General features: G+C 49.1%; 1 protein-coding gene across 1 annotated transcript; it reads right to left on the bottom strand.

The window, feature by feature from the left end:
• Positions 1-508: 508 nt before the first annotated feature.
• On the bottom strand, positions 509-5,013 carry LOC103640507 (putative disease resistance protein At5g47280). Its single transcript, XM_008663275.4, has 4 exons — positions 3,968-5,013; positions 1,926-2,676; positions 1,620-1,831; positions 509-1,488 (listed from the first exon to the last, which is right to left on the bottom strand). The coding sequence occupies exons 1-4, from the start codon at positions 4,779-4,781 to the stop codon at positions 650-652; spliced, it is 2,616 nt and encodes an 871-aa protein (XP_008661497.1). The 5' UTR covers positions 4,782-5,013; the 3' UTR covers positions 509-649.
• Between the last annotated feature and the right edge of the window lie 7,263 nt (positions 5,014-12,276).

Below are 12,276 nucleotides of genomic sequence, written 5' to 3'. Positions count from 1 at the left end.
CAACAGTGCCGGCCGATGGCGCCCGCTGGACGACCCAGTTTCTGTGCATCGACGACGTCCTTGACGACGACATGGACCTGGACCTCGAGTCCTCGACATCGGGAGCAGTGGAGTGATAGTATGTGAAACGTAACCACGAACGGTTGGGGTGGAAACTGTAGATCAGGTCATGTTTAAGAAGTACTCGCTGATGCTCTGGACGAACAGCTCAAGCTTAAGAAGTGATCGGTGTTCAAGCTGTTGCATGGTGATCGTTTTGACGCCATTGCTGATTCTAACCGTTGATCCTTAGTTCGTTACTGTACAGCTATCCACTGTGTACCTATGTAGTTCCTGCATTTTGAGAACCCTGCTTGGCCTCTCTTTGCTGGCATTGCTGCAGCTGAAAAATCGGAATGTTGTATCTTTAGCCTTTTGTACAGTTGTGTTTTCTGTGGTTATTTGTTTTGTGTGCATTTGTATTTTGGATGAAGGGGAGGCTTTGCCACCCAAGAATAAAGAGTGGATGGATGCATGACGAACACTGACTGAACACGTCAAAATTGGCAGGTGGATTGATGAGTTTCCCTACGCTCGGTTTGGGGGGAAGCAACATCACATATGTACAAGGTCAGTTTGGACGCCGCAGCATCCATCCAGGAACGAGACATCAGTCCGCGAGCCAGTCCAGGTTGTAGCACTCCTCGGCCACCTGCACGCGGAGGTCAGGGATGACCTGCTCGGCCTCACGCCACAGCAGCGCCGTCTCCTCGTCGCACACGACGTGTCCGAGGGACTTGAGCGAGGACGACGACCTGGGGAGGCTCCTGAGGCGCGAGCACTCGCGCATGTCGATCTTCTCCAGGCTCGTCAGGTGGCCGAGCTCCTCGGGGAGGTCCGTCAGGTTGATGCACTGCGAGATGTCCAGGTACTTGAGCCGCTTCAGGCTGCACACCGACGCCGGCAGCCGCCACAGCGCCGGGCAGGCGTACACGCGGAGGATGCTGAGGCAGCGCAGCCGCCCCAGCTCGTATGGCAGCTCGGTGAGGTCGTGGCAGTTGGAGATGGAGATGGTCTCCAGGGACCCGATCTCGCAGACGCTCGGCGGCAGCTCCTTGAGGTCTATGCAGTGGTCGATCGTCAGGTTGGACAGGCGCGGGAACGTCGTCGACAGGTCCATCGTCGACCCTCTTAGACTGCTGTTCAGCTCGCAGAGCACGAGCGAGATCTTGTGCAGGTTCCTCAGCGGGATCGTCGTCTTGGGCAGCGGCGGCAGCCTGATCTTCTCCAGCCACAGGCTCCTCAGCCCGCTCAGCGTGGTGAAGGCGGAGAGGTTGTCCAGGGCTGCGCTGCTGCTGCTGCTGCCGTAGTTGATCAGCACCAGGGCCTTCAGGTTCTGCATCGTCGCGATGAACGGCGGCAGGTAGTACAGGCTCGACGCGAAGTTGAGGATCAGCACTTCTGCCTTGGGGAAGCTCATCTGGAACCAGTCGGATTCTTTCATTTCGCCTGGAGTTTTGGAAATAGTTGGAAATTTCAGTAGGAATTCAGAATAAGCGCACTAAATAAGTTGGATGACGAGTTGTTAGCGATGAATATCTACAAATGTAATGAAGAACAATTAACTACTAACGCTATACCTGTATGAATGGAGACTATCTGAGCTTCAAACGGAGCATCCTTGTTCCTCTGCCAATCCCTCGGAAGTGTTTCTTCCCTTCTCGGCATCACCAACCGCCTGCGCTTGTTGAGCGGGTCACGCCCGCTCATGTGAAGAGCAAGATCTCTCAACACGTCGTGCTGTGTCACCGAGTAGTCATGGTAGCTACTGTACAGATCTCCAGCCTTGTTCCTGCACGTATAGAACAGCAGAGTTAGAAAAACCTGTTATTGGGATATCTAAGTTCTGAACATTTTGAAGCACATAAATGTCCGATGATACGTACTGTGCATCGTTAACGAGGGTAAGAAGGTTCTTGTTCGAAAGCTCAACCAAGATGGCAAAAGCATCTGGCTCATCAAGGTCATGGATCTCCATCCAGATGTTGATCAAGACGTCGAGGGGGATCTTCTTGTCCTCCGGGAAGCAGCCCAGGTCAAGGAAACAGTCCCTAACCTTCTCGGACAAGCACTCGACACTGGCCGCCATCCTCTCCAGAAGCTTGGTCTCATGGCAGTCAGAAATGGCCTCTCCTCGAGACAACCGGTTTTTGGCGCTGAGCCAAATCTTCGGAGGCTGGTCGCGCAGCGACGCGCCGATGACCTTCAGAGCCAGAGGGAGACCTCTGCACTCTGCAGAGACCTGCCTGACCAATCTCTTGTCGGCGGTCTGCGGAACACACTCCTGGTCGAACGCAGCGCGGCAGAAGACGGACAGAGCCGCCGCCTCGTCTAGCAGCTGCATCTCATACGTCTGTTTCACCAGCGTGGGGAACTTGAACCTTGATACGACTAGGGTCTTGCACCCAGGGAACTTGAAGATGAGCTCCTCAAGCTGCGGGAGAGACCAAACATCGTCGAGGATCACAAGGACGGGTCCTCGGTCCCTTGGTCCTAGCTTGAGCTGCCATTCTGGGATCTGGTTGTATGTACCCAGCACCATGTTGCCGCTGATCTGCTCCCACAGCTTCATCTTGATGGCCTCCAGATTCGCGGACTGCGAGATCGTCTCGAAGAAGATCCTGTCGTTGAAGTAGGCTGTAGAAAAAAAGAAACTATGTCAGAATCATGAAAAGGGGTGGGGGAGAGAGAGAGCTTGCAAACAGGGAGCAGATATGTAGCCATGGGCTTTTGATGAGATCCATAATCACCATGTTGACCACAAAGCATACCATGAAGTTAAGGACATGTACAGTGGTGTTTAATGTGGAGGCTCTTAAGGTGTTTAAGGGGTTATTTGCAAAAAAATCTTAGAGCCGTCTCTCCGTGAAGAGACGCCTCTGGCTCGTAAACCAAGTAGCAACAGACGCCTCACTTCCCACTGTACGAATTTGTCGTCTGTTCTATCGATCTGATGCTATACAAATACATTTAATTTTGTATTTATTAATAGACTACGTTTATAGACACTCCACTGTACAATAGAGTCTCTTAGTTGTCTCCTGTGCTTGGAGAACCGTTTTGGTGTCTCTCCACTGTACATGCCCTAAGATCAGCTACGGTTTGGGATAGCAGTCACTTAAAATCGTTGAATATATGTTGTTGTGACAATTGAATTTAAGTTTACTATGAGTTTTTTGGTGGAAAACAGAGATGATGGAGCTACAAACCCGGGTTGCGGCATTAGGGGTATTCTGGTATTGACCTCAATCCACATGTGTTAAAGTGGATTGGGGTGTAAATTAGTTTAAGTTACACCTTAATCCACCTCAATATATATAGATTATGGTCAATACTAGAGTACCTAAACTAGGTCTAAATCAACATCGTCATCCCAATTCCTTGCACTGAAAGGAGATCCTAAAATTAGCACAGCTCCAGATTTTTTTTTCTTCAAAAAAGCAGGTTACTTGGATCTGAATTGGGTTTATTCTATGTGAAATAGATTTGATTAGTCTCATGTGCGGTTCGTTAAGCAGATACGTATCTTGATTTAAGATTAAGTAGCCACCATGGTCCATGAACACGACACGATAAGGTTACTCAAGTCCAAGCATGGTAATTCACAAAAGCAATCTGAAACCCCATCACAACAGTACAGTTGTCACTAGCTGGTGGTCAAAGCGCCAAATTTGACCGAACATGTGGTTTGGGGAAAAACGAAAGCATCAACCTCGCCTTTACCTAATTGCACGACACGCACGCAAACCAACCACCTACGATGCTATGCCGCCAATTTGGAGAATTTAGCACCCACTATTCATGGGGAAGATGCAATTTTTGCAGGGAAGGACAGGACGATTCCTGTGAAAGACGCGACCTTTGCACAGGATTTGGAAAGAACTGAAGGAAAAGAAGGTTTGGATCTGGTGGTCGATGTTCTGCTTACCTCGGACCTTGTGATCCCTGAAGACCTCCATGGCGAGCGTGGTCTTGCCGCTGCCGCCCATGCCGGAGATCCCGACCACCTCCCAGCTGCCGCCGCCGCTCATAACCATCTCCTTCACCTTTTCCTTGGCCACCTTGACGCCGCCGCCAACCATCCCCTCCGCGTCTTCGTGTCCGTCGGCGATGTCCATGGCCATCACCCCGGCTTTGGCGGGCGCCGCCTTCGCCGGCACCGGCTCCGACATAGCCATGCCCTTGTGCTGCGGCACCTCCTTCGTCATAGCGACGAAGGCGGGCTTAGCGAGCGGCGCCTCCATCGGCATGGGCACGCCCTTGTGCGGCGGCGGCGCGACGGGGACGGAGAGGGCGGGGGGCGGCGGCTGCGCGGTGGCGGCGGCGATCTCCTCGACGCGGCGCTCGAGGCGACCGATGCGCGCGTCGGCCTCGTCGCGGAGCCTGCGCACGCCGCCGATGACGTGCGCGGGGGCGTGGCGCTCCAGCCAGCGCGCGATGCCGCGGTCGGCCGCCTCCATCCGGCGCGACAGCTGCGCGGCGCGGTAGACGTTCCAGCGCGGGGACGCGGCGGCGCGGCGCGCCAGGTCGAGCGCCTCCCTGACCCGCGCCGCGAGCTCGCCGAGCTCCCCCGCGGAGCGCTGGGTGCTGTGCGGGCCGAGGCCCTGGACGAGCGGCAGCAGCGGCTCGACGCTCCGGCGCAGGCGCTCGGCGGTGGAGCGGCAGAACAGGGTGCCCTGCACCGCGTGCAGCACCTCCCGCAGGGCCTCGCCGGCCAGCTGGTCGAGCAGCATCCGGTCCATGGTCGCCGCCGCTAGCAGGTGAGACCGAGCTCCTCGTCGATCGCCTTCCTCTACCTCTATTCTCTGTCGCCGCCCTCGGCTCCTGCTCCTGCTCCTGCTCCTTCTCCTGCTTGCGTGTGCTTGGTGGAGGGAGTTGTTCAGCTGGGTCTGGGTGAGTGAGGGGTCGCCATCGGCGTGGTGGAGGAGGCGGCCGCCGCGTGTGGTTTCGCGCGGCGGGGAGTGGAAAGGAGGAGATTAGTTATAGGGAGGCGGGAGAGTGCGAGACGGCGGTTTGGGGGTCAACCTCCGCGGTGAAGGGTCGCCGCCCACTGGAGTTCAGATCTGAGGAGCTCTCCGTCACTGACACCGCTGGCGCCCACGTGGGGCCATCCCGCCGTGTCGACACCGCTAGTGGTCACCAGAATGAAACCTCAGCTCCCTCACTTAACCAGTAGACCTGAGCTACCTTGGTTTACTTTGGAAAAAGAATGAAAAAAGGGGCACTAGTAGTGCCTTCATGTTTTTATATCATCATAAAATGTGATTGAATTATACATGTCAAACGCCCTTTATTAAACTGCATAGTACACTTAGGTTAGCATCCATCTCACATGCATACTGAGTCGTTGGCAAAATCCAGCATGGAGTCCACTGTCCACATGCATCTTCCCCTCCCTCATTCTCTCCCTTAACCTCTCAACCTCAACCACAGGAGAAATGAAAACCCATGTGATCAAAGATTTCAACGCCTTGAGAGTCTTGGAGATGTATCTTAGAGAGTCCTTGTCTGGTTAATGATTCGTGGAGAGTACATTTGACACTTGACAGCCAAATAGTCTTTGTAGGGTTGGGAATCCATGTAGCAGATGGTACAAGGTGACATTAGCTTTGCAAGATTAGATTGGTAGTTGCCACCTTGTTAGCCACCCAACATGGCCTTTTATTCGCATGATCGCTCACTATTAGGTTGACCATCCATTATGAAAATCGCTAGCGATGACACCGGGTATCAAATCACCGTAGTTATTTGTATATTCCATGTTTAAAAGAGCAAAACATTCAAGTTTTTGTCTAAACTTATGTATATGTATGTAAAAAAATACATATATCTATATTACCAAATAAACATTATTAGATTATCCTGGAACATATTTTTGCAGTACACTATTTCGGAGAAAAATATGGACAAATTTATTAGTCAACCTTAAGTTTATTTGACTTAGGACAAAATATTACCATGACAATGTCTTGTGGACAAAGGGAGTCGGTGTTATACAGATAATCTATAATTTAGCCACTTACCTAAAAGGCCCTTATAGTTGATCAAAAGCTCATATAATCCTTTCATGAATGACAAAATACTCACGGCAATGATTAAACTCGAGAAAAAATTAAATAAATATTGAGTTGTTGAGAAGATGATGCCTGAAGCATTGGTAGTTGTTTAATTTATTGTTTTTTCCTTGCTGGCGGGTGCATGCTTGAGTACATCTCTGGTATGGACGATTTTTTATATGGGCGTCAGCCACAGCACTCGATCGTAGCTATTTGAGCAATTAAATGAGCACCGCCAAACTTTATTCATTTATTCATCACACTGCACGGACTATGATTATTTATGAGATATCCAGAACTCTAGCCCGGCACCTTGTTTTCAAACCTGTACCTTCTTGTATATTTCAGTATAAATTCAACAAACTACGGGAGCAGCTTTGAAGCCAAACGAGTACACATAGTTGTACACGTACCTGCTCATCACTGTTGGTGGTGAAGAGTTTTTCATGCGGTCAAACATGTTCTTGGCGTTTTTTTAATACCATGCACTAAATAAACCATAGGGCCTACGTGCGACATGCGGGCAGCCATTGAATTCAGATCTAACGGACCAAAAGGCTCGCTTATAAGGATAAAAGTTGGATGAGAAAATCTAGAATCGACCGTTATCGTATAACTGATTTTATTAGTTTTGTTCGGATTATTTTCGATCCCGATTTAAAAAAACAAAAACATGATGTAAAAACGGTAAACGAAAACGAAAATTGTAGAGTTGTTTTCCCAACTCTTTAGCTGGGACCCCTTTTTAATCGGGATGATCCCGTGATGTATTCCGTATTTGTAATTCGGAAACAACTCCATTCGTCATGATCCAGAAATGAAGTAATCAACTTATGTGCTATAGTTAACTATGTGTGCTACAGATTTATGGAGCTTTTTATCTAAGACTTGTGTTTGCCATTTTTTATTTGTTGTTAAGTTATGAACATATGGTTTTATGGTGTGATTTTACCGATCTAAAATATCGGTTCCCATTCGATTTCAGCATTTACCCGACCGAATTTTATCGTGTTTCGATTTTCGTATTCATCCCATTCGTTTTCGTTTCTGATATATCCTATTTTCGTTTTCGTCCCGCAAAATAAATATGAAAATAAAAACGGTAGAGGTGTTTTTCCGACTATTCCCGACCACTTTCATCCCCTACTTGCTTGCACTCTTACCCCTAATGACTGCTTGACTGCTTGTATAGTAGTCATTGACGTTGCCTTGTTGGTCTAGCTTATAAGTAACCATTTGTAGGATTATAAATACCCATGTTTGGTATTATCTGGATGTCGTCGGATGCATGATCGATTTAGATGAAATTTAATTCAAGTCCCTTTGTCGTCCTGTTGTACCTCCTCCGCCGTCCTACGGGTGCCTCCTCCCAGTGAATAACATTAAAGTGTTTCCATACTGCACCATCGGATGCGTGCACCATCTTGTCAGGATTGTTTGACCCATTTAGATGAATTTAGACCAATATCATCAAAAACCTCCCTTTGGGAAAATCCCCGGGTCCTGATGGGTTTAATTCGGATTTTATAAAGAAATGTTGGCCCACCATTTGCGAGGATTTCTATGACCTATGCAATGGGGTTTATGATCACAAGATCTGTCTCTAGAGCATTAATAGATCATTCATCACGTTAATTCCCAAAAAGGATAATCCAGTTTCGGTCAATGATTCCAGACCCATCTCGCTTCTAAATTCCTCTGCCAATTTGATCACTAAAATCTTGGTAGACAGGTGAAAGGGAAATAATCTCAAACATTTTCTATAATCGATTTTGGTGTTTGACGACCATCACAAACCTTTTGGACTAACCAGTTTGCCTAGTTGATAATTTCACAGGTGCATAAATTCATCTACAACCATTCTAAGTCGACTGTCCGGAATACCGTAGATTATTCCGGACAGGAGAAGTTTTTTTGGAAAAACACCTAAGCGCGGACCGTCCGGGCCCTTGCGGCAGACCGTCCGCGACACCAAAGTGAGCCTCAGACAGGAACACTACATAAACGCAAGTCAACACTACGGACTGTCCGATGGAGAAGCGAGCACCGTCCGAGACCAAGCGCGGACCGTTCGGCCTCAGGCCCGGACCATCCGGTCGGTGAAAACCAGAAAAACCCAAAGGTGACGGGTTCGGTAAAATGTATTTTTAGCATCCTCGCAGACCGTCCGTGGTGCACGATCGGACCATCCACGACTGCTTTATCTGACATCTGACGACACATTTAATGCAAAGTAGCCGTTGATATATCCGTTACTGCTGACCGTTGCGATTTTAGCCGTTGATGTGCAGGGGCGGACCGTCCGCGGTCGGAAGAAAGGGAAAGGGTTGAAAGAGACCCGGTCTTTGTGACCACCTCAACGGGGACTAGATTCTTTGGAACCGAACCTCGATAAAACAAATCACCATGTTCATCCGCTTTATTTCTTGGTTGATTTGTTTTCCCTCTCTTTCGGACTCGGATTTAATTCTAACGCTAACCCCGGCTTGTAGTGTGTGCTTAAGTTTGTAAAGTTCAGATTCCGCCTATCCACCCCCTCTAGGCGACTTTCAATTGGTATCAAAGTCCGGTACTTCATTAGAGTCTAACCACTCGAAGTGATGTCGGGAGGATCCACCAAGAGGGAGATGTAAACGGGCACAAGGCACAGGAAGGCTCCATCAAGGGAGTCCGGCGCCAAAGGAAGGGAGGAATCACCTCCCCGTGTCAAGTCGCATCGGAGTGGCGACAAGAAGAAAAAGATGAAGAAAGTGGATTACTACGAGATCGACTCTTCGTCGCCCTCCACCTCCGGCTCCGACGCGTCGTCCGTCACTTCTAAGCGCCATGAGTGCAAGAAGTTTAGTAAGATCCCCCTACGCTATCCTCACATTTCTAACCACACTCCTTTACTTTCCATTCCATTAGGCAAACCACCGGTTTTTTATGGTGAAGATTATTCTATGTGGAGTGTTAAAATGAAAGGTCATCTAACCTCACTCCACAAAAGCATATGGGATGTTTTTGAGTATGGAGCGCAGGTACCACAGGTAGGGGATAAGGACTATGATTCGGACGAGGCCGACCAAATACTGCACTTTAACTCCCAAGCAACAACTATACTCCTTGCCTCTTTAAGTCGAGAGGAGTATAACAAAGTGCACGGGTTAGAGACTGCCAAAGATATTTAGGACGTCCTCAAGACCGCACACGAAGGGGACGAGGTGACCAAGATCACCAAAAGGGAGACGATCGAGGGAGAGCTCGGTCGATTCGTCCTCAACCATGGGGAAGAGCCGCAAGCCATGTACAACCGGCTAAAGACCATGGTGAATCAAGTGCACAACCTCGGGAGCACCAAATGGGATGACCATGAAATGGTCAAGGTTATTCTAAGATCACTCGTTTTTCGCAATCCTACACAAGTTCAATTAATTCGTGGTGATCCTAGATATAAGCTAATGTCTCCCGAGGAGGTTATAGGAAAGTTTGTGAGCTTTGAGTTGATGATCAAAGGCTCCAAACAAATTGTCAACTTGGAGCAAGGCAGTACCTCCACACCCGAGGTGCAACCCGTCGCATTCAAAGCGACGGAAGAGAAGAAAGAAGAGTATGCATCAAGTAGGCTCCCCATCGACGCCTCCAAGCTCGACAACGAGGAAATGGCGCTCTTCATTAGGAGCTTCCGCCAAATCCTCAAGCAAGGGGGGGGAGGACTACTAACCCTGCTCCAAAAGGGTGTGCTACAAGTGTGGTAAGCCCGGTCATTTCATTGCTAAATGTCCTATATCTAGTGATAGTGACAGGGGCGACGACAAGAGAGAGAAGAAAAAGGAGAAGAGATATTACAAGAAGAAGGGCGACGATGCCCATGTGTGTCGGGAATGGGACTCCGACATGAGCTCCACCGACTCCTCCTCCGATGAGGGTGCCGCCAACATCGCCGTCAACAAAGGTCTCCTCTTCCCCAACATCGACCACAAGTACCTCATGGCAAAGGACGACAAAAGGAAGAAGGTAAAATCTAGAGCCTCCACTAGATATACAACTAGTGATGAGGGTAGCTCTAGTGAGGATGGGGATAATTTACTTACCTTTTTTGCCAACCTTAACATGCAACAAAAAGAAAAATTGAATGAATTGATAGGTGCTATTCATGAGAAGGATGAACTCTTGGATAGCCAAGAGGAATTCCTTATTAAGGAAAACTGAAAGGGAAATGTGCCCTTGGGCCATTTCTAAGTATTTTGGTGATTAAGTGTCCAACACAAGTGCCTAAGTGTTAAATTGTGCCAAGGACTCAAGAAGTGAAAATCAAGATTAAAGGTAAGTTTCTATACTTAGTACATTGTTTTGAAGACTAATGTATTGTGTCTAAGTGCTAGAAACAGGAGAAACAATTTTGGAGAAGTTAGTTGTGTACAGCCAAAAAGGCTGCTCGGTCTGGGTGCACCGGACTGTCCGGTGGTGCACCGGACAGTGTCCGGTGCGCCAGGCTGGCTCTGGTGAAAAGGCCGCTCTCGGGACTTCGTCGGCGGTGTACGACTAAAATTCACCGGACTGTTCGGTGTGCACCGGACTGTCCGGTGAGCCAACAGTCGGCCGGGCCAACGTTCGACCGCGTAATCCGTGCGCGACGCGTGGCAGAGCCAACGTTCAGAAGGGGGCACCGAACAGTGTCCGGTGCGCCAACAGCTCTGAATCTCCAACGGTCGGCTTCGCCAAAGAAGGAAAGAAATCCGCACCAGACAGTGTCCGGTGGTGCACGGGACTGACCGGTGCGCCAGGCGGCTGAAGGCAAGAATTGTCTTCCTGGAATGCTCTCAACAGCTCCTAGCTGCCTTGGGGCTATAAAAGGGACCCCTAGGCGCATGGAGGAGAAAACCAAGCATTCTCTAAGCATTCCTAAGCACCAAGACTCCAATTCCGCGCATTCGATTCTTTGTGATAGCAACTAGAGCTCCATTTGAGTAGAGAACTCTTTGAGTTGTGTTGAGAGCTCGTGATGTGACTTGTGTGCGTGTGTTGCTCTGATTTTGTGTCTTGTGTGCGTTGCTCATCCCATCCTTACTTCCGTGCTTCTTTGTGAACATCATATTGTAAGGGCGAGAGGCTCCAAGTTGTGGAGATTCCTCGCAAGCGGGATATAGTAAAAAAGCAAAACACCGTGGTATTCAAGTAGGTCTTTGGACCGCTTGAGAGGGGTTGATTGCAACCCTCGTCCGTTGGGACGCCACAACGTGGAGTAGGCAAGTGTTGGACTTGGCCGAACCACGGGATAAACCACTGTGTCTATCTGTGTTGATCTTCTTGTGGTTATCGTGTCTTGCAAGAACTCTTCTCTAGCCACTTGACTTTATTGTGCTAACTCCTAACAAAGTTTTGTGGCATTAAAGTTCAAGTTTTTACAGGATCACCTATTCACCCCCCCTCTAGGTGCTCTCAATTGGTATCGGAGCCGTTCTCTTCAAGAAAGGGACTAATCGCCCGAAGAGATGGATCCTAAGGGCAAGGGGATGGTGGTCAATGATAAGGAGAAGGAGTCCTTCGTCAATGATCCAAAGGATGACAAGCCTACTGACTCAGGCTCGGGCCACAAAAGAAAAGACGGGAGGAAGAAGAAAACAAGGCGCATCAAGGAGATAGTCTACTACGACAGCGACGAATCTTCCTCTTCCCAAAAGGACGACGACAACGACTACGAGAAAAAGAAGACGGTTAATTCAAACTTTTCCTTTGATTATTCTCGTATTCCGCAAAGTTCCAATGCTCATTTGCTTTCCATTCCCCTCGGTAAACCCCCCCCCCCCCACTTTGATGGAGAGGACTACGGATTTTGGAGTCACAAAATGCGTAGCCACTTGTTCTCTCTTCATCCAAGTATATGGGAGATAGTAGAAAATGGAATGCACTTTGATAGTACGGATAGTCCCATGTTCATTAATGAGCAAATTCACAAAAATGCACAAGCTACTACTGTTCTTCTAGCATCATTGTGCAGGGATGAATACCATAAGGTGAGCGGCTTGGATAACGCCAAGCAGATTTGGGACACCCTCAAAATCTCACATGAGGGGAACGACGTCACCATGCTCACCAAGATGGAGTTGGTGGAGGGCGAACTTGGGAGATTCACAATGATCAGGGGCGAGGAGCCAACCCAAACGTACAACCGGCTAAAGACCCTCGTCAACAAAATAAG

Source organism: Zea mays, chromosome 1 (assembly GCF_902167145.1).
Source record: "Zea mays cultivar B73 chromosome 1, Zm-B73-REFERENCE-NAM-5.0, whole genome shotgun sequence".
Classification (NCBI taxonomy): domain Eukaryota; kingdom Viridiplantae; phylum Streptophyta; class Magnoliopsida; order Poales; family Poaceae; genus Zea; species Zea mays.
The sequence above is the reverse complement of the archived record's forward strand: the minus strand, read 5'-3'. Positions and strand labels throughout refer to the sequence as shown.

Coding starts and splice junctions, on each gene's coding strand:
- LOC103640507 (XM_008663275.4), bottom strand. CDS start 4,781: ATGGACCGGATGCTGCTCGACCAGCTGGCCGGCGAGGCCCTGCGGGAG. Junction 2,677..3,967: donor CAGGGATCACAAGGTCCGAG/GTAAGCAGAACA, acceptor TTTTTTCTACAG/CCTACTTCAACGACAGGATC. Junction 1,489..1,619: donor GATAGTCTCCATTCATACAG/GTATAGCGTTAG, acceptor CCAAAACTCCAG/GCGAAATGAAAGAATCCGAC.